This window comes from Empidonax traillii, unplaced genomic scaffold, assembly GCF_003031625.1.
Source record: "Empidonax traillii isolate 1590-97213 ecotype Southwest subspecies unplaced genomic scaffold, ASM303162v1 scaffold114:size1751661, whole genome shotgun sequence".
In the NCBI taxonomy this organism is placed as follows: domain Eukaryota; kingdom Metazoa; phylum Chordata; class Aves; order Passeriformes; family Tyrannidae; genus Empidonax; species Empidonax traillii.
Window position 1 is genome coordinate 174,561 of NW_020955307.1, and position 22,698 is coordinate 197,258.

Below are 22,698 nucleotides of genomic sequence, written 5' to 3' on the forward strand. Positions count from 1 at the left end.
CCCTTGCCCCTGCTTCCCTGGCAAGAAGAGTAACAGATTATGGCTTCTTTAAAATCCCATTTCTAGCAAAACAGTACAGTTTGAAAGTTGTACAATTATTTTGCTACAGTTAATTAATTCCCTGTTAAATTATCTTGGGTTTCTTAAAAAGCTGAAACAACAATATTAAGGCCTCCAACAACTGACTTCTGGATTGCCACGAGATGGCACTGACAGCCCACGAGCACTTACACACATGGCCACGAAGCTGGAATAACTGCATGGACTCGTGAGATCCTTGACCCTAATATTGTAACCTGCTGTCATTAGAGCACGGGGGTACAGGCAGAGAGGAGCCCCATGTGCACTATTTGTAGCACACAACAGGCAGTATTTAGATACAAAACGTGCGACCATCTGTCATGTTACCACAAAGAAACAGTTGGAATGCAGTCACCTCTTGAAATCGTGGGGGAGAAAGGACACACGAGCTATGTGAATAATTTAACCAGAATTGGAATGCCACTAAGCCTTTGTAGTTTCACCTTTTGTAGCTTACAGTAAAGACAGGAACTAAAGAGAAACATACTATACTACGCTAAATCTGTTTATTTACCTTGGGCAGTAATGAAATTTAGCCACAACCATTCTATCTGGAACTCATAGGCAATATCTCCTCTCTATACAGTGTTCTTAAATGTGGAGTCTAAAATTGTGATTTGTATTTAAAGAGTCAAGATTTCTCCTAACAGGCTTAAAGGTTTTAGTGCAACTGTCTATAATTGGCTTTATTTCTAGGCATGTAACAAGCTTCATAATAAAAAGACAGCATGAAACAGTATTAAATTAAATTAAATACATATACTTTCAGTTCCAAACCAAGAAACACAAACTACACAGGGCACAGTACAACTGACACTTTATTCCTTCGTGATGGGGATATATAGTATTGAAACTGCAAGAGTCACCAAAAAAAAAAAATTAAATCAAAGTGCAAACCTCTATTAGAACATATTACGGAATGTACTGACGTTTTTGGCACAAAAAGTGGGGAACTATATACTGCAACAAGATTTTAAGTTTAATGAATGTAACGCTTCTGTGTTCAGTAGTCACATTTGTGCACTGCAGAACAATACAATGTAAAACAGTGACTAACACGATTCACATACAACTCTATACAATTTACATCACACGTCCAGTTAAAACTTCTCTGAAAATACATCAGGTCCACTGTTACTTTGTTCACAACCACTTAACAAATACCATTCTTTAAGCAGGCTTATCTTTTCAGCTTCCTTATTGATAAAAACAAAAATAGAGAATCTTAAATAGTAAATTATTTTCCTCAAATGGTTCCATGTGAATGTTGATGTTTTCTATTAATCTGGCTCTGACTTCACAGATATAATGTAAAAGAAGCTGAATAAAATCAAAAGCTCATTTGTTCCCATCTTTCATCTCCAATTTGCTGTGAACAAACAGCATTCTGTGCACTGACTTTTTGTTTTCAAAACTGGACATAGTGGTGCCTATGAGCTCTATATCTATCACATGGAAATCACCAAAAAAATCAGAGCATAGCTTCACACAGTGGCATCTATTTAAAACTGAATATTAGCATGGTAAACACAAAAACACATAAATGGAAGAATTCAAGTTTATCTCATAAGGTACAGTATGTATTCACATTTTCATTGCAGAGAGAAACACTGTATTCACATTCTGTTGAAGAAAGAAACCCACATATCACAGATCTCCCTATGCTCTTAGCAAAGATAACATCCGTGATGTATCTATAATGCACATTGTAGCTCTTTCATTTGAACTGAGCTAAACTGATTGCTCCAAGGAAAAAAAACCTTTGATGAGTAATTCAAACCCCAATGCTGAGCTACTACCACAAGAACTTCTGTACTGGCCTGCTCTGTCATATATCCTGACAGTTGTTATCGACTGTATTATGTGGGCAGCTATGAGTGTTCAGTGTCTCGTCTCCTTTTTTGGTTTGGGATTTTATTTTATTATTTATATTAATCAAGAATGATGATTTATATCAGGCATCTGAGAAATGTTCTGGCGACAAAATATACAGGACATCCATAAGATGCACATTTGTCACTGCAGAAATATCCTCACAAATTAATTCTTTGTTTGGGCAACAACAACAACAACAAAAAAGCAAACGGCAAGAACAAGAAGCATTTGGCATAATTTTAGTTCTTAGTACCATACTGCAAATGCACAAACTGAAGTGCTTGTAATGTTTTTGCTTTATAATTCCAGAATAAAGACTAACACTAGAAGTGGTGAGGTGAGGGCGATCCCACTAACCAGCTTAGGTAACTTTTGGCATGAGACTAAGATGTAATTTAGCGCGTCTATGTTAGGAGGCTGTGATACCTACTGAAACCAACAGAGAGAAAGCAGGTGTGGTTTTAGAGCACCTAAATTTTGTGCCTGAAGTTAGACAGTCTGAATATAACTTGAAATAAATACCCGAAGGAATTCAGGTCCCTCAGCCACTCCTTACTCTTTCTGTATACCAAAATGCAGCCCTGAAGCCAAGGAAATCTAAATGGCAATAGATGAAGAAACAACCTCTCAGTCTACACAGATGTTTCTCAGCTCTGAGAATCCAACTCCTCCTCTCCCTCCCCTGGGGAGCTAAGAATGCTTTGTTATTCATTCTATTGCTTTCAAGGACACAAGGTATTAACCATGTGCACCACAAATGTTTCTCTGTTCTGGAGTAACCCTAAAGATGACGAGTCACTCTTGTCACTCTCTGGATCTACAGCTCCTGCTGACAGTCGTTCCTCCAGCTCAAAAGAAGTTGCTCACACCCAAAGTGGACCCCTTAGTTTCTCCTCTCTCCTGGCACCTACTCAAGGAGGGAGTTTAGGTTCATCCACCATGGGTTGGGATACTTTGGAGTGAACAGTGAAAAGGGAGAAGTACAGAAAAAGACTCAAGTAAGGAGAACTGAGGCAACAGAAGGCAAAATCACTCTAGGTTAAAAAAGAAAAGTGCTCATCATGCCTTGATGAGCAAACTAGAAATGAGAATCTGAGGAAGAAGAGACAGGTGAAAGGCGAGAGAGGATAGAGGACAAAAAAAAACACCACAGAAAGATTCAAAGATAAATAAAATACAAATCCCACAGCCTAACACTGTCCCAGTGTAGCTTGATGCTCTGGCTGCCTAGTGAGAGATGGGAAGAGGGACTGAAGGACATGGAGAGGGGCCAGGCCCCAGGAGGTACATGGACAGGCTGGGGTAGGGGGTCTGTTTTGGCTCTGTATGATATGACAGCTCCCATGGCTGCACAGGTTTTTAACAGAGTACAGCTTGCCTCTAGGAGGTCACAGTTCAATACTGCAGGGTCACTTTTTGGCACAAAATCTTTGTTTAATGTTATTTTGAAATGCATGATATTTTATCAGATATTTAAAAAGCACCAAGGGAAGGCAGAAAAAATTTCCCCATTGCAACGTTTACATCCTTAGAGCCTGACCACCTGGGTCAGGCTTAAATGACAGTGCATGGGAATGGAAGAGACAAAGGAGAAACATTAGGATAACCCTTGGGGACAGCAGAGTCATAAAAACCCCCCAAACAAATAACTTGCTGTTTGGCTGGCTGAAGACTTCCTTTGGGACATGTTCTCTTTTTCCATAGGATATGTTTGCTCACCGTTATTCTCTCCCTTACGACACCTTGTGTCATCACAACACACAGTGCACCCACAAAGCGTCAGATGTATTCTGGTAGTGCCAGGAGGTTCTCCCCTCATCAGCCACTGAGATGCAGCGAGAGATATGCTGAAGAGTAGCTGTGGATATGAGTACTTGTGCTTCCTCCCTTATGACTGCACAAAAAAGCACGCAAATTTCCAAAGGATATCCAAGCGTGTGCTTGGTTAATACTGTTTGCTTTCCTGCAGACCACGCTGCCTGAGCCCCTTACTCACTTCCTACTGTACCTTAGCGACATGCCACAAGCAGTTCAGGAAAGGTGGAGGAGATGTCTAGGAAGTTGATAACATGTTCAGACTATTTGTCAGGCTCTGGAGAGTTCCTACTACTGCCTCTGTTCGGGAATTTCTCCCATCCTTAGTTTACAAATGATTTAACAAGAAGCATGTGAATATAATGGTGTGTGCTTTACTTTGTGGTAGTGAAAAAAATAGTATGACTCAGTGGGTAAACACATTGTGGAATCTGCTACAAAAATTATATTTGCTTTAACTGAATACCACAGTAAATATTCATGCAATTAAAAGAAAAATAAGATGGTTATTGTTCCAAGGAAAACTGCCCCAAGGGCAGATAAAGTACAAATGCCAGTCTTTCAGGAAAAAATAGCTTCCCTTATTCATGGGCATAATCCAGGAATAGCTGTCCTTCAACTCCTTCTATCACCCTTTTCTTTTGAATTTTGCTAGTAAGTGGCCTCCAAAAGAGGAGAAAACAGAAAGGAGAAACAGAAATAAATTTTAAGATGTAAACAAAGAGACTTAAAGCCCCCATACTTTAAATTCCTTTTGTAGTTTAACTTTTCCAAAAGCATCTCAGTCTTTCATTTTTGTGGTCAGGAGGCTCCCTAGGATCTGGCCTTTCTGAAAACTCCCCTCCCATTCTCACCACTTTGGAAGTCATGGCATTAGCAGGAAACTGGGACCTGATCTTGCAGGAAGCATCCTGTGTGGCTGCACTGCTCTCTTCTTCTGTCATTCAGGTTTCCCAGGCAGACACTGCCCTTGAGCGCTCCCATCAGAGGAAGCTTTTTCCAAAGTTGGTACCTGGTGTCTGAAACTCATTCCAGCCACAGCCACAACTCTGCCCAGCAGCAGCAATGTGCTATGGCTGAGACAGTGAGCTCAATCCACTGCCCACTGTTCCAGCCACTATGCAGAAAGCTTCCCTACCGCACAAGATACCAGGTTCATGAGCCCACTGAGTTTTCTTCAGTCTCCCCAGTACCTTGCACCACTGAAAGCAGAGAACTGAGGAAGGAAAAAAATATGCAGAGCAAAGAAGAAAGAGAAAAGAAGACAAAAAGGAATAGTGTAAAGACAACAGAGGTGCTTGAAATATTGAGAATTAGCTGGGTTTCATAAAATTTTCACACAGGTATGTTAAATCACTAAAGCTAGGGGTTAGCCATTATAATTGTCTTCTGCTAGCCCATAGGACTAACATACTTCTAGAGTTATGTGCCCCCAACAAACCCTACATCCACCTTAAATACCATCTGCAAAGACATAAGAAAAATTCACAACGCAATAAATTTGTAAACAAGGGTTAGTAGCACAATGGTACAGTAGATTGTCAATTAAAACAATAAAAGTGTGGATACAGATTCGTCTACCTTGTGTGTAACATTATTGCCAGTTACAAGGGAGGGACTCTGTAAACTCATAATTCTGAAGCTTTGTTAATAAGCACAGAGCAACAGGTGAGTGACCCATCTACTTTCTCCAGTTCTGTGTTGGCTATTGGGATCAGCATGTGGTCCTTCAGTTTTTCAAATACCTGTTTAGGAAAGAAAAAGTAACAGAAAATCATTACACTTCACATCTCCTTTTTTTCCCCTTTAAGTATTTGCAGAATGAACTGGCGTGGATTTATCTCATCATTTGTAATCAACAGGAACATTTACAGGCACGCGGCCTTCTGGCTCTGGGATTCACACACATCACACTGCAGTGGGGGGAGCTGTTGCTATATCCAGCTATGTGGAAAGAGCACCAGAGGCACAAGATACCAGGTCTCATCAGCAGTGGAGATGAGAACAGAGCCCAGGCCTCCCACCTTTTTCCATGTGCTATCTCCATGATGGGATACAACAGCCCATTCTGAAAAGCATCCGATTTCAGTTCCCACCAACCTCCTGGCAGGGAGTGGATGCTGGAGGTCTCCCAGGCACCCTCAGCACTGGTCTCACCTTTGCACTCTCCGGGTACTCCTCAGGGGCTCGGTGCAGCAGGACGTGGCCCTTGCTGGGAATGTTTAAGTATATGCAGTTGGCTGCGGCATCGTCAGGCACTGTCAGCTTGTCGTAGCGGTGGTCGCTCATCTGTTGCATGGTCTGCCAGGAGACACAAAGTGCAGCTATTTAGAGAAAACACATTAGCAGCCCTGAACAAATAGGAGGACAAAACCTTCAAAAAATATCTAATTGTGATCGCCAAGTCAGCCAAGGGCCATTTTGCCATGCAGCAAGTAAGGATATCTCTCTTCATCTGTGCCCTTCAAGGAAGAATCTACTAACCCTAACTGAAATGCGCAGTAGAAAACCTTTGTGATATGATTCCTGCAAGGAGCAGGATTAAGCAGGGCACTCGGTAAGCATCCTCTGTGGAGCCTTTTCCTCAAGGAATGTGCATTAAGTATGCAAAACTCCTACTCACACTGATTAAGACTGTAGGTGCTCAGCACCTTCAGAAACAACCATCATTCAGTATTTATATAATGAGCGTGAACTAAACCAGACAGGACAGGAACAGTTCCCAGCTTGGATATCAGCCCAATCTTAATTCTTTTCAAGGATCTCCTTTCTGCTTTCCAAGCAGTTACTCTTTCACTAAGCACCTGTGCTGAGGAGCAAGCAGGCACGTCTGTGCTAATCCTCGTTCCCAAGGGGACAACACAATAACCTCCTCTGAACAACAGAGCTGGTGGGTTTCAGAGGTTGGGTTTATAAATATAGGCTCATACAGAAATGTAAATTCTGGCTGGAATTTCAGAGACTCTCAGCACACGACAAGCATGCGATCCCATGTATTGCATCAGTTCCTTCTTAATAAGGATGGGAAAAGCCTGAAGACAAGACGCCCAACTCCGCATTGTATCATTCCAGCTTCACCCTAACAGAGACCAAGAATAACAAAGAATTGAACACAGCACAAAGTCCAAAACTTTGGTCCTACTGAAAGCCTAAGAAAGTGCAAGCGTTTCAGTTTCTCTCGCAGCCTATTTCTGTTCCCACAATATTGCAAAGATGCAAAGAGAAAGAAAAGGCTTTTTTTCAGTGTAAAAATATTTATGCTAATATTATCTTTAGAAAAACCTTGTCTTTTGTTAACAAATTTTTCCAACTAAATTTCCTTCTCACAGAAATCCCAGGGATTTGCATCACGTAGCAGAAAGCAGACTTTAATTTTAGGCACAGTTAAGCTTATCATTAAATTATTTGCAAGGTCATTAATCTGTACTACTTCTCATTCATTAAAAAAAAATACTACATATAGCTGAATTATAACAGGTTCTACAGCTTACTGGGAAGCAACAAAGCAACTCACACTTGCACACACCTATGGTAAGTCAATCCTTCATAGGCCTGGATACATTTTTTATGTTGTAGCCTGAGTCATCCACATCCTGTGGAGAACATGAAACTCACAATGCAGAATGCCATGCATTCTTGAGGAAGTGTTATCAGATTGTCATTTCTTGTTCCTTCTCAAGTTATGAAACTCTCCCAAGTTCCCAAGGACACATCTACCTCCATAAAAGGCTAATGTGTTTTTCTGGGCAAAAGTCCTTGCACCTTTACTTCACCAGATGCATTTTTGTATTGGTACGTGCTTACCACAGTTGATTTTCTTTTTCATAATTTTGTTTCTGTTACGTTGCCAAGATGTGTTTTATTCTGCTTTGCTTGATGTTGCAAACATCTAGCAGCTGGTGACATGCCTGCACCCAGCGTGGCTCTTCTGCCTTGTAACCAGAGCCAAGTTTGTCCTCTACCTGCAGCTTCTCTTTTCCTCACTACATAATATTTTTAAATCTTGTTTAAGGAAAAAATACATGTAATAGTAGAAGAAGAGCCACAAAGTCTGGATTTCACTAAGCTCCCAAACCCAAACAGTTGTACTTTCTTCACTACTTGTTGGAAACAGAATCCTGATATTGTAGGTTTTCTGTAGAAATAGCTCATTCATCAAGAGTATATTATGAATCACTGTGAAATTATATGAAATTATGAAAGAATTCTTAAGCAGAAGGGTAAAGACGTCTCTCGTTCATTCGTTTCTGCAAAATGGTGAAGTGAAAACAGCAGCAGCAAGCAGAAATGAAGGACAAATAGTAGGGTTCCAGCTGTGCCTCAGGGACCAGCTTCGGAGAGCCTGGGAGATGATGGTGAGGATATGTTAAGAGGATTGTTTTCAATATTAAAAAGCACACAAACAGGGGCTAAATTAATTCAGAAACAAATGAGAAAAAAATAAGTGGGAAAGTGAGATGAAGCAGCATGGGAGTTTGAGTACACAGCTGTGAGAGCGGGACTGGGATCTCAGCTACCTGGAGCAACACTGCAAGAAAGCTTTTATTACTAACTGAAGGTTTGACAATACAAGATTATTCTCCTCCTCAGCTCCAAAGATAAGAAGGGAATCCTATTTGCAAGCTTTCATCACTGTGATAACTATGGCTGCATGCTGAAGTGAAATTTCAAAAAGCACTTACCTGAGAGAGCACTCAGGCAATAACACCCAAGACTGCCCCATAGGGAGGCTCTGGATGCAGCAGAAATGCACCAATATGACACAATCAGGGTACTTCACAGACCCATGGGGTTTTCCATATTTCTATCATGTAAAGTCATGAAGTACATGTGCCCGGCCAGATAGACTCCAGGGCAGAGAAAAAGAGATAAAAGCAAGGTCCTTTGATTGTATTTTCTATCAGATACCCCCCCAAAATATGTATTTTTTAAAAATGACAAGTTTACAAAGACTATAGTGCTCACATAATGCATTTGTGGAGGGCTGGCTTTCTGCCCACAAACGTTGTACAACCAGCTACATTAAGAGCCAGGCATTTCCCACATGCCTTGTTTTTCTGGGAATTTTCTTCAGCCTAAGAGGGTAATTTTCATTGCACATTCTCTCAGCCCTTAGTCATGCTTTCCTTATGTTGAAGTAATTCTCATAGCCTAAAATGCCTTTTCTATAGCTTTTTTTTACAGTGTGTCCTCAGACAACTGAGGTAATGGATAAGCTAAATAATCCCAACTATGAAGCAGCATTATGCATGAAGGAAAAATGTGTATGCATTTAGGGCCTATTTTCACTGACAGAGCTAAGATGACTGCATGCACTTTTAAAACAGGCCAAGCCCAGCTATAAATTTTCCCCCTCAAGGAGGAAGGCCCCAGTCTGAGCACTGCTGGCTAATTCACTCCGGGACCGACTCACATCCAGATTGCTGTGGAACGGAGAGCGACCAAACCCACCACACCTGCAATGCACATTTGTATCTCCAACACCCCACAAGCAAACCCAAACATTCACTAAATGTTCCTCTTGCTAACAGGGCATCAAGCACTGCACTTAAAAATGTCTGTGTGGTGCTGACAGAAAAGCAGATGCCCCAGTTTGCAGGGTTTGATTTGTGTATTGATTAGCTTCTGTTCTCCTGTCCCCCAACATTTAAAAGAAAAATCAAATTCAAGCTCAAGTCAAATACACATAATCCTACACTGACAGGATCATTCCCTCACCAGCTTTCAGCTATCCTTTCTTAAATCCTTCAAGTATTCTTCACAGTATTCTTAAAAGAAAACTACTCACTTCAAACTATTTAAGGTATTTTTTTCTATCCCATCTCTTTTCCTTCTTTCCAGGCATATTAAAGTTTGGCCTGTTTTACAGTGATGCTTAAGTAGCATTTGGCCTGGAATCTAAGAGATTGAAAGTTCTGAGAAAAGATTAAGTTACGTCAAGATTTTGCCTACAATGATAAAAATGAAGTATTTTTGTGGTGCAGGGCAACTAAAACTGATGAGGTTGGATAGGAGATTGGAAGGACAATATGTTTCTCTTCTGCTTGGAGGAAAGACTGCTTGTCTGGGAATAACATTGGGCCTGTGCCCTTACACACTGAAGGCAAAAGATGAGGACAGGCACCTGGCCAGTCCATTGCCATCTGGAGGGAGGGCTGAGAAAGGTAAATATCTGGAAAATACTGCTGATAACCAAATCTGCTTTTTTAAAATTCTTGCAGAACTGGAAGAGCTTCTTTTTTTGTGCTGCATGATGGGGGATTTCCAGCTTCATATGAGAGGTGATGATGCCCACTTTTGGATCCCAAGACAGGAACTGGAGGTGACCAAGATTTGGTACATGGTTCCCGGGAACCTCAGCTCATCAGCTGCCATACAGAGTGATACCAGCTCAGCACAGTCCCAGCCCAGGAGTCTGCTCAGTTTGCTTTTGAACGTTTAGCAAGGTAGCTTCTGAGTTCAAACAGGTACTGTGCAAGGAAGCACTTCTTTTCCTTTCTTTTTCTGGAAGTGCTCTTTACCTTTAGAGCTCCCCTGGTTCTTGCAGTGGAAGAGACAGTGAACAATTGATACCCAGTCGCCTTTTCCACATCATTCCTGACTTTTCAGGTATCTATGATCCCATTTTAGTTGTCTTTTTTTCAGGTTGTAGTCATAGCTTGCTTAGTTTGTTTCCTTAGGAAAGCTGTCCAAGCATCTGTCGGTCCTTATTGCACTTTTCTGAATTCTTCCAGTTCTACTTTACCTCTTTTGGAATGACGGGATTATGTATGCAAAGTGCACACAACACCAACATGCAGATGCACCACAGCTTTAATCAGTGGCATAACGATGTTCTCCATTTTGCTTTCAGCTGAACTGGAAATTCCAACAATCCCAGGATCACATTTCTGTGGTAATGATCACTCAGAGCACATTATTTCATATGTGATGATCAGAATAACATTCAGAATTGTCATTCTCCCTGTCCCTGCTGAAAATCACTTTACACTTACCTACACTGAAGTTCATTCAGTGTTTTATTGCCCTGTCTCTATCCATTTCTTCATATTTGGAGAAACAATTGGCACTGGAGAGAGAAAGCAGCAGCCTTTGTGTTCAATGCAAGAAAGTCCAGGACAAGAAAGTCCAGTGCTATGTGCCTGGGTGTAGGGACTCAGTCGCTTCTCAGAGTTTCCTTGTAACGCAGCAGTGCCGACAGTGACCATGAATACTTGGCCAGGCTGATCACAGGGGACAGAAGAGCAGAGCTGGAAAAGCCAGCAAACTTGCTTGAATGTTGAGATCAGGAGTGTCAACCCTGACATGCACACAGGCAGGAGAGAAAACAGCATGGCAGACTCAATAGGAAAGGGACAAGACAGCCACTTTGAGCAGCATAAATCAAAGGAGAACGATCTAAGCCTTCTTATCAAGTACCTGAAAGTCTGACAGCGATATAGGATAGGACAGCATAGACCCATAGATGAAAAATGCATTCAAGATCTATTTGAAACCAGCAAGCCCCAGTCTGCCATGGTCAGTACACCAAATTTCTTAGCCCAGACACAGTCAGAATGTTACTTTAATTTCCACCTACCTCCCACGCTGTCAGCAGCTGAGCTTTGGGCTCTTCCTCCCTGCTGCACCCTCTCAGTCATGTTTTCCAGAAGGCAGAGTAAGCAGCCTCTCCCACCCTGCTCCTTGGCTTTCCCTGGCACAGGACACCTTTTGCATCACCACGGATGTGATGGGTACCATGTGGTGTTCTTGTGCTCACCTGCACTGCTCTGCCCCCCGAACCACCTGGTGTCATAGCTGTGCTGTCACCTGCCTACCAGCTCTGCCCAAGGACCACTGCAAAGGAAACCACGACCTGAGAAGGGGAAAAGGAAGTGGATTACGTGTGCTGTTGCTTTCAGTCAAGAAGGCGAGGGGACAAACATCCTGTCTTTTGGAACAGGAACCCAGGGAGAGAATAGTCAAAGAAAAAAAGAAGCAAAGGACTAGAAACATGAGTCCTCATTTACACAAGTCAAAAAACATCTCAGTCAACCTCTGACCCAGCTCCTGCAGCTGACAGCCTTACTGGTGAGGATATATATGTATTGAAAGGGACACTCCTCCGCCTTTAAAAAACAAACAAAACTGACTAATACAACAATCTCTAGTCTATAAATACATATTTTTGAGTATTTATCTTTCAAAAGATTAGATTCTTCTGCGCATAAGCAAACTGAACAGCACTGACACTCAGACAAGTGCAGTGTCTATTACGACATCTAAAATTAAAGAAAAGAAAAATATAACTTGCTGTTTAAAGTTGCCCTTTTAAAGTAGGAGGTCATCTGGCACTTGGTGATGACCTATGTCTTCTGAGACAGGGTCTACCCCTAATTCATAAAGTAATGAAGAATCAAAAGGAGCTAAAGGAAAGTGCACAGAATTTTATAAACTGACTAATTTTCCTATCTATAAGGCTGAGAGAAGCAAAGTCTCATTTTTGTAATATTTAGCTTTAAGGGGAAAGTTGTCAATGGTTCTCTGTATTTCACTGACCTTTCTTTGTTACTGCATTACAGAAAAGTCAGCATTCATCTGCACTTTCTACTAATTCCCTACCTGATGTCATCTTCTTTGGGTTATTAATATTAGTAATCATTTCCACAGCAACCCATTGTGATAGCGTAAATAAAGGATTATGACTTCATGTGGGGAATAAGCAGAGGCACAAATGATGAATTCTTAAGGAAGAAGAGATAATGTTTTCATGCAAACTTGTGCATTATTAGAAAAGACAGATGCTATAAAGACAATAGGAAGACCAGATTTAGCCTTTTCATACTGTGTGGCAGTACAGGCTGCTTTCTAAGAATACCAGAGAGATGAAGTTTTCCCTTAGGTGCCTGTTCTGGAGGTACTTCTGTGGCAGAGCTGGGAATCCCTCTGCTTTATGCAGCCACTATAACCCTCCTCTCATGCAGGGAAACAGTACTTAGCTTTTTAAAGCTAGCACATTGCAGAGACTTCAGTTACACAAGATGGAGTAAGAACAAAAGGCATTTAATCAAAGGAATGGGGGCAACTGCCAATGCTAGAACAACTCCTTGCGCCCAAGTCTTTAAAAGCTCTGCTCTGATCGTAGCTCTGGATACAGACCAAGGGCCTAGTTGCCCAGAAGTGAATCCTTTCTACTTTATTCCTAAGATGTGGTTTTGATAAGCCTCCCCTGACCCCTGTCAAAACAGCTTCATTTGCAATAGTATCCTTCAGGGAATAATTTAGGGAATGAATGAATGAGCAGCTCCACTGCCAACAGAAGATACTGAATGAGAGAGTCAAGAACAAGGCAAGACAATCATGTCCAACCTTTTATTGAAAGTGGGAGGAAAAAAAGAAAGGTATTTGCTAGAATCATGGCATTGCACTACTGCACATATTCCAATATACTCCTGACAGTAAAGAAATCCCATTGAATCATTATTTAGTGACTTCCAGAGGCTGGACTCCGGGATTCCAAGGACAAGTTCAGAAGTGCAGATGTCACCACCACTCTGGGTCCTGCTGGGACAGGTCTGTGAGGGTACATGATGGGTTACAAGCTCAGCTGTATCACCCGCTCTGCCTTGGACTCTGCCTGGCAATGCCACTCAGCCCTGACATCTGCCACAGCCACACTGCCTCTGAAATTAGCATCCATTCCTCTCAAATGACCACCTGAAATCCCAGATATTTCACGTGCCACTCCATTATTCCAGATCTCAGAGGGAATATGCCAGACACAGCTGACTGCTTGATTAAGCTCAGGCCATATGGTGGGATGAGTGCCCTCCATGTGTCAGCCCCCATCCCTAGCCACTATGCTGGCTTTCCTATCTTCATTCCAGGTCCTCTGCTCCCTTCCGAGATCCATCAATAATCACCAGGCAACTTCCATTACCCCAGATCAGTGGATTTACACCAAGGCTTTCTCTACCAGCCCCATGGGGAGACCCTGGGGCTAGTCCTTCGGAGAATGAGCAACATCAGAGCCTACCCAAAGGACAAACTCATTCCTCAACAGGTGAGAAAGGACCCTCGTTAGCAGACACTTGCTACAGATAGAGGCCATCCTGCTTGCTAGGGAATAGTTGAGTTTGACAAAGCTGGGAACAACATGTGTAATCCTCAGATCCTTTGGGATTGCTACCAAAGGGTGACAGAGAATGGTTTGACCCAGGACTTTGTCCCCAATCATCTGCTGCTGTCCAAGTCTTCACTCATTACAAAGTGGAAGGAAACTGTGCTCTGTACCAACCAATACAGACAGCCAGAAATGTGGCTTTTCTGGACTTAATATAGAGCAAGAGAATGCAGAAAGGAGTGTGCAACAGTGTCATGGTTCCCATCACCACCTTGCTTAGCTTTTGCCTTTGCTGCTGGGACCTGAACTGGATCACGTCCTGGACCAGTCTCTGCCCTTCTGCTGTCCCAGCAAGATGCCAGGGCTGTGCCCCTTGTGGAAAAAGCGGTGCAAAGCGTTCACCTGCAGCATTGCCCCACCAAGAGCCTGCACTGGGACCAGCACTGCCATAGCCCCAATCTGTCCTCATTCATGCTCACAGTAAAAGTCAGCAGTTCCAACAGTGCAGGATCAGAGCCCAAAGGTGACATATTTGGAGGAAATCCTGGCCTCACTGAGGGAACAGAAAAATAATCCCAGGCTTTATCGTCTCAACAGCCATGGCCAATGTTCAACTGTGGAATTACATGTACAGAATTATAAACAGGTTTAACTACAAGAAGGAATTAAATGCATTCTGAAAACAGCAGAGGGAAGTTAAAATTTCAGATGTGATAGTAACTACAGGCCCCAGTACTTTCTGCACTTGATTTGTCTCTTTTTTTTCCACGCAGTTTCCTCAAGTGCCACTTTTCAGCTACAACTCAAATAAACATTCTATATTTGCCAGAGACTGAAGAGGATTTCATGGCTAAAATGTCACTTCTGATTTATTGTCTACTTCTAGCATGTGGTCTATAATCCTAAACTCTGTGCACTCATTTCCTAGCTCACTTGCAGTGCTTTACATTACACACACTGCACTAAACGCTACATCAATTGCACTCTGCCACATGTGAGCACCAGGTGCAATTTCTTTTTCTATTTTTAATGTATTGTAAGGATGCACAAGTTGCACTAGTAAGAACAATCAAAAATAATTTCTCTTTTAAACAATATTGCTAGCAGGAAGATAAATCCTATTTTAAATATAAAGTGTTAGCATAGCATTACATAGCAGTTCACTTGTTGCCCAACAAGACATGCGAAAACAACTATGAGACATGGCTAAAGACAACTTAATCATCTGGCTTATGATTGCATTTCCAGACATGAAAAATGGCAGCATGAGGGAGGGGTTTAAAATAACAAGCTATCACAATAAAGGAGTGGCATGCTGGGCTGTGCCAGGCAACAGACTCGGCAGAAGCTCAGGGGACTGTACTGCCACACAGACTGCATTGGGTAACGAGAGGAACAGCTGACAGCACTGCTACAGCTCAGTCGATCTGGTAAAATCCAGGGAGCAGCTTTTAATTCTGAATGTCAGTGCCTCAAAGATCCTCTTGCAGTTGCATTTCCGCAGGACTGCAAGATGCTGATTGCCAACTGAAATTTTTTTCTTTGGAGGCAAGTGAACAAATACAAATATTTTGTCAAAAATCAAGAAATCAAATGTTAAACGAAGCTGGTAATAAGCAGCATTGCAAATGCCATAATTTCCAAGACAGACAATTTACACATTTGTTTGCCAGTAATTTCTCTGAAGAGATTTAGATTCCTGGAGGAACAGCTAGAGATTTCCCAGGATGAGAGTAGACTTGTATCCAACACACTGAAACACACTGGGGGTAACTTCGTAAGTTGCTGACTGTGACATGGTTGCCTGATGTAACCTGTCAGCTCTCCAGGAGCATGAGAAGGGCACACATTAGGGGACAAAACCGCTGCTCTAGGCCAGAGCCCTCAACTTCAGGTGGCAGGGTGTGAACAAACATAACCCTCACATACTTGCCACCGTGCTGCTAAATGTCCAAAGCAGAAAAACACACTGAAAACTGATGTAGTTAATTTTTAAAAGATATCCACCAACAATCAAAGACTGTCAGATTATCTTGTAATTACCACCTTGTTTTAAAAATATATCTGCTTTTTACTGTACCTTGATTAATGCTGGTATTTACTTGATGGTTAGTTACCAGCAGCATTTAATCAGCTTATGCAAAAAATATTTTTGGTTACAATAGCTAATTTGATGCACTGCAACATGATTAGCCGAGCTGTGCAAAGGGCTTTAATCAAACTGATGAGTTCTCAGATTAGTCCTGGCTCAAGTTCAAATTGTAGCTCCGAGCAACCAGTACTGTACTTGAATTTTGCTCGTGTTTATAAACACACTACACAAGTGTAGAGCTATCTGGATATATTCAAACTTCATCAGGCTGCTGCTCACAATGCATTTTGAGTTTGAGCCTGAACATTTGGGATAGTGTATATCTCACAGGGAAAGATGCAGAGCACTTTCCATCCCAGATTAAATCAATCTCACAGCATCAGGAACATCAGACCTTCGTAGCCAAAACCAACTGTTATAAGTTTCTCAGGGAAGAAGACGTGGGTGATAAGCTGGGAATGTGCTCTCAGAGCTTCCTGTAGTGATTTCTAATAAGAGAGAAACTTTGACATCTTGTTCAAAGGAACTAAATAAGCAAAATTAAAGCACTCCAAACTATGTGGGAAGTCAAGGGACCATCCTCTTGTTTAGGAACTCCCCTAAACTCAGATATAGCAATCAGGCTGCTATCCTATCTCCTTAATTGTGCCAGGCTGCAAGTCTAAGCCAGCAAAGACTAGACTTTCTTGGCCCCCACAATTCATCTCATGTCCAGCAAGGGGGACACTGAGAATGTTCATTTTATCTCAGCTGGCGAGCGAGACACTTTAAAACTTGAACCATCACAAAATAAAAAAAGAAAAAAAACCCCAACAAAGCTCTGCTGAGCTCTGATAGTAAAAACGATGCTGCTGGGAAATGAAAAGTCCTAGGATTATGCCCATGAGGGAAACATTTAAGATCTGAAAACCAAACATTCAGTGAAATATCTCAGCGCGGCAGTAAGGACAAGAAATCTCTCAGGCCTCCATCTTGCAAATATTTAAAGATGTTTTAAAGTAATAAATATCACTGGCTTACTAAACACAAGGAAGTGTACAAGACATGCAGTGTAGGTTCCTAAGCTCTTTGGGGACCAGGGATGTTGATTTTGGAGTTACACACTATTTCTGTTGTAAATGTTCTGCCTGGCACAGATTTGGAGCAGTGCCTTGGGTACTTACAGCAATGCTGTTCTTGAAAATAATTCATGCTTTAGAACCAGGGCAAGAGACACAAGTTGGGTTGCATAAGTTACATTTAATCTGAGCAGATTTCAAACAGTTTTCTCACTAATACAGCAGAGCTATCTCTACCACTCTTCATGGTGATTATGTTGCACCAAGGAGGCTTCTGCAAAACCAAAGAGCAAAGCCTGCACTTAGGCTCTTATTTATTGGCAAAAGAATCAGTATAATCGTAAACTGAAAATTTAGGACTTGCTGCCATTACTGAAAAGCAAATTCTTGTTTAATCTTTCCGGCAAGTCCTGATAAAAAAAGTCTCAGTTGCCCTTTGCTGTTTTGGTGCCCCAGACAAAGTTTCTGCTGCAAAGTGTCGGTGCCTGCAGCTGTGCTACCCTGCAGGAGCAGAGATGCTGACCTCTCCATGAGCTGTTTCCTACAAGCATAATGAGATTCATGGTCTCAGGTATCTCTGTGCCCACATCTCCAATGGACTTTAATGTGGTAGATTTGCTCTAAACACACACAACAGGCAGGAAAGCCACTGAGCCCAGGGCAAACTACAGCAGCAATAAACATTTCCCACTGAGGATGGTGGTAGTAGTACAGCCTTGACCTGCTACACAATGGATTACTGGTTTCCAAATCTGCCAGCAAAGAGAGAGACTCAGATACAAGAGGTCTCTTGGCCTCACCTCCCACTTTACAGGAAAATGTTCAGACACAAACCATGGGCAGGCTGGGGTGAGACTACTCTCCCTTCTTCCTGTTGAAGCCGTGCTGTTATGAGACCCTCATGGGACCACAGAGGAAAAAGTGTGACCAGAAAGGAACTTTACTTTGCATCCTGGTGATGATGGAAGGAGGAACAGGGAATCCGGGACTCTGGGGCCTGCAGCTGGAATTACTTACTGATTTATCCAGAAAGTCTACGCTGCATAAACAGCATAAACATCTTTGCAAAAGGGATCAGACCCCTCTCCCTCCTTCTTCATGACAAAACTTTTACTTCCCCTCTGGCAATTTTAAAAGCCAAGTTTCCTCATGTACTGGTTTCCTCTTTCATTGATCTATATCTATTTTAAAATTCCAGCATTCTAAAACAGATATTAAACCAAAACAAAACAAAAGGAGATCTGCTGTTTAGAAAACTTTCTTATGTGCTTTACCTTCAGGGCTTTCTGTGCAGCTTCACTTGATCCAATAGCAATCAAGTTTGGTCCAGCCATGCTGCAAAAGCCCTTCAGATGCAAAGAATCATGAACAGGGACTGTGGAGACAGCATAATCCTGTATGGAAGCAAGGAATGGTTGTTATAAATATTTTTAAAGTGTCCTAATTCCATAATTATATTGAGACATTCCATAATTAATTTTACTGTCTGCAAATTGTCAATCCCAGGGCACAGTGTCAACTGTTTAGGTAAGACACACTCCTCCAGACCAGCCTGTGTTGTCTGGAGCACTGGAGTAAAACCCAGAAAATGTTTCAAATATTACTATTGTTGAGACTATAAAGAAATACATTAAAATGCTTAATTAAACAGTATGTACATAAAACCTCTCCAGGGACTGTCAGTTAGAACACCTTCCTGATATATGAGAACATGAAGAACATGAGTGTTATATGCTTTCAAAAAGTAACAGCCTCCCACTATCCAATTTATTTTTATGCAGCAATCTCACTTTTCAGATCCAACTTCAGCACTTATCACTTTACAGGATGTTCAAACCTTTTTAGTCCCACATAAAGTACATGAGTATGAGAAACACCTTGGCCACTATAGTTTTTAAAGTAGTTCAATGAATGACAGCTTTTATTTCCTGTGGCATGAATGAGTCTACGAACCTTAAATGTGTCAGCCAGAATTTCTGCACCACGTTGATTTGTCCGCCTGGAAAGACCCACGAAAAATTCTCTGCCTTGAATGAAAAAATTGAGAGCAAAATAATTACAGCTTTTCTTTTCTTTTTCTTAAGTCATAAAAAAATGTCACATTAACTTCTTCATCAGAGCATAAACATTTTTAAAGTAGAACAACTTTAGAGACATTCTGAAGCAATATTTCACAGATTTTCATTTTCTTTCTTTTCTCTAGCTGAGTAGTAAAACTGAAAATTCAGCATAAAAAAACGCAACCTGCAATTGTGAGCTGATAATCTACAGCAATTAATCTTTATGCAGAAGACACATTTCACCAGAAGCATAAATAGCTTCCTCTTCTAAAGCTCTGCAATGGGCATTGGGTCAGGAAAGAGGACAGCTGGGTTGGATTAGTACAGCACTGATTGACCATTTCCCTCTCCCTCTGAGATTTCCTCTGGTCTCAAGACAGCTCTGCAGTCACCATCATCCTTCAGCTCCAGAGAAAATCAGTGCTGGATCTGCATTGCCTTAGAAAGGCCTCCTTTCCTGGTCTGCTTCTTTTGAGACCCTTCTTTCCCTTTGGTGAACTAAGGCAAGCAGACAATGTCCTGTGATGCTGATGAAAACAAACAGGCTCATTCAGCACAGGCGGGGAGCAGCCCTGTGTGCAGCCGATGTGAGAAAATGCCTAATGGGTTTAATGACATAAAAAACACAGTCAGTAGCTTCATCTTTGAAGTCAACCATGCATATAAGTTGTCTAGCACATGACATCTGACAGGCAACTCCACCACTTTCTCCATAAACAAAAGATGTATTTTTTTGCGTTTGATTCATTGAACTAGTGACAATTATCTGCATCAACCTTTTACAAGTCCTGAAAACGAGTCTGGTGAATGTAGCTGCTTGTAGCAAGAAATATGAAACAATTGAAGACAGTTGACGACTGAAAGCATTTTTTTTATTGGCACTTTACAAGCTGAAATGAAATCTGTATGCAAGTGCCACTCTTTGTACTGTGTGCACTGCTATTCCATTTATTCAGGCATTAGCCAGAACATTGAGGGTTGCACTTTGAACTCACCTTTGTGACATTTAGCAAACAACTGTTTTAACAAACCACAGGAATGATGTTTTATTATGCTGATGTCAGATAACAGGCAGTCTTTATGGCAGTCAGAATTAAACAGCAAATTCACTTTCACTATACCTGTAAATAAGACATCTCCACCATCCAAGGTTGCATTTTCATCCACCATTTCGACTATATTCAGGTTGAGACTTTCTAGTACTCTCTTCATGGCTTCAACCTATTTGAAAGAAAGTTATTTAGAACATATTGTACCGTTGAAAAATTAAAAAAAACCTGCCAGAAATACATATAATTAATAAGAATTAAAGCCCTTTAATGCACCTTTAGCAAGATGGATGGGAGAGGCCTTTGTATCCCTGCCCATTACAGTTCACCACCTCTCTCCAGAGGCCTTTGTGGTCTGGAGGGGATGGGGTGTCAAGTGGTAGAGGTCAGGCTCTTGCCTTTGCACAGGAGCCATGCAGCATTCACAGGAGACAGATGAGAGGTCCAAAACACATGTTAAGTCCAGTCCGTCTGCACAGTAATATCCTCTTGCAAATCCTGTCCCTTGGATTTGAGCCAGAAAAAGCACCAGCAGAGGAGTGAGGTTTACTCCTTCCACATTGCTTAGACACAAGAAGTGGCAGCTCTACCACAAACCCCTCTTCAGTTAGCAAAAAAAAAAAAAAAAAAAAAAAATCCGTTAATCAATAAACCATTCATTTTAAAGGTTTGAAATTCTTCTGAGCACTAGTTCTCCATGCATTTTTGAGCTACCGTGCTTCAGAATTATCAGCCTATCTTGTGGGGCTGACTGCTTGCTGTGGAGAACTGCATATGTGGCTAGAAGTCCAAGTCCATTTCCTGATAAAAGGAGTTTGTATTAGGAGTGGGGAATGCAGCTTCAGTAGGTTTCTTCTTTCCCTGTGAGAGCTGCTAGGATCCCTAGAGCAGAATCTGTTTCTATAGAGGCTCATGTCATCAGCCACCCAGAACAGGGGCTAACACTCCTTATGTTTAAACAACATCACTGTGGTGCCTTCTAAGCCAAAAGAAGCATCTACACACAGCCACCAAAAGCTCACAATTACATCCTGCAGAATGTCAATAAAAACATTAGCTCATCCACAGAAACCTGTGAACTTGAACACACACAGGAGCACTTTTATGTTCAGTGAAACTCCCTCACCACGGTTAACCAGATGTGCCCAGGAAGCTCTAAGAAACACGGGAGACACAGAGAAGACCTATTAGACAGCTCTGATTTTCATGTCTCACAGGTCATTTATCTTCTTAATGTGATAAATTGAGCATTCATAGAAGAAACAAAGGAAACTAAAGCAGGTAACACCACACTAGTCTTTCAGCACTATATACCAACAAAAGCAACTCTAGCAGCTCTACTCTTGGGCTCTGCCAAACTATACCTGCCACAGCAGAGAAAGGTCACATGATGGTGACTAGTCCTTCACGGTCACTGCAGCAGCCTCAGAGCAATAGCAGCAAACATTTTGCTTGTCATACCTTCCTAAGAGCAGTGCTGGCTTTTGGGAATAAGGGAGGGGGCAGATGTGATCCACCTAAGCCACCTTTTCCCGCTCATTTTTCACGATTCAGCAAGGTGGTGTTTGTGAGCCATCCCAGTAATGCTGAAGCCCAGGCCCAAAAGGCAAGAGCAGGTCCCCATGGGCTGTCAGGACAGGTGATGGGGGTCTATAGGGGGATCTACACTGAGGGCAGCATCTTATATAAGACTGATCTGCTCTCTGGAGGTTCTTCTTTTTCTCTAGCATCTTCTCACTCTCTAGTCACTTTAGAGAAAAAACCTTGGACAACAAGCACACAGTTACAGTAGGTGCCTCAGTTTAAAGCTGTGCAGGACAAAGGTAGGTCTTTGTGCCACTTGGAGAACTCTGATGGGCTATGCTGCAAAGCAGAATTGTACCTGTGGGCTGGCTGAGACAGGGGTCTCATCCTCCCCACACAAAATCCTGTCTAAGGCTTTGGCACGCAGACTGCAGCGAGCCTGCAGCATGCCCTTTACAATTAACACTTCTTTTTGCTTCTCTGTCTTTCATTCAATGCTAAAATGACTTCAGACAGAAACCTGGCACTGAGAAGTCTCCAGGCATAGTAGAAAGTCTTCATCTTTCTTAGTCTTGTTGCTTTATCTCTAGTGTTCTTTAAAATTAGATCTATAATGAGGATTGGACCCATGTGATATTTTAAAAATAAATGGGGAACAGCTGAGTTAATATTGGAAAATTGCCTTTGTACAAACATGGCAACATTTTGTAACATCCGTATGCTGATAGCAGAATGATTTCTTTTGTCTGTGAAGCCCAGTGGGTTTTACTGTGCAGGTGGCTACATGATTAAGAGTCGTAAGACCCCAAAAAAGAAAACAATTGCTTAAAATGAAGTAAGAGAGTTGCAGCATTATAAAAGAAGAGTTCCATTCTAAGAACACACAGACTCACTCTTTCGTGCTGACATGAGGCAGATGAGCAAACTCACAACTGGTACACCCGTCACAGGCAGTTGTAATAAATAAATATACCCATCAGATGGGGTTATGTAAGGCAGAAGACTGAGAGGCAGGAAAAAACAGCTTTGAGCCTGTTGCGTA

The 22,698-nt window shown here is 41.8% G+C and overlaps 1 protein-coding gene across 1 annotated transcript in view; it reads right to left on the bottom strand.

The window, feature by feature from the left end:
* Positions 1-876: 876 nt before the first annotated feature.
* DDAH1 (dimethylarginine dimethylaminohydrolase 1) overlaps positions 877-22,698 on the bottom strand; it is a 55,799-nt gene continuing 33,977 nt past the window's right edge. Inside the window, exons 2-6 of the mRNA XM_027882915.1 lie at positions 20,205-20,304; positions 18,977-19,050; positions 18,298-18,417; positions 5,929-6,072; positions 877-5,516 (exon numbers count right to left, since the gene is read on the bottom strand). Coding sequence (XP_027738716.1) covers positions 5,400-5,516; positions 5,929-6,072; positions 18,298-18,417; positions 18,977-19,050; positions 20,205-20,304 — 555 coding nt within the window. The 3' untranslated portion in view covers positions 877-5,399. The remainder of the gene's footprint in view (positions 5,517-5,928; positions 6,073-18,297; positions 18,418-18,976; positions 19,051-20,204; positions 20,305-22,698) is intronic.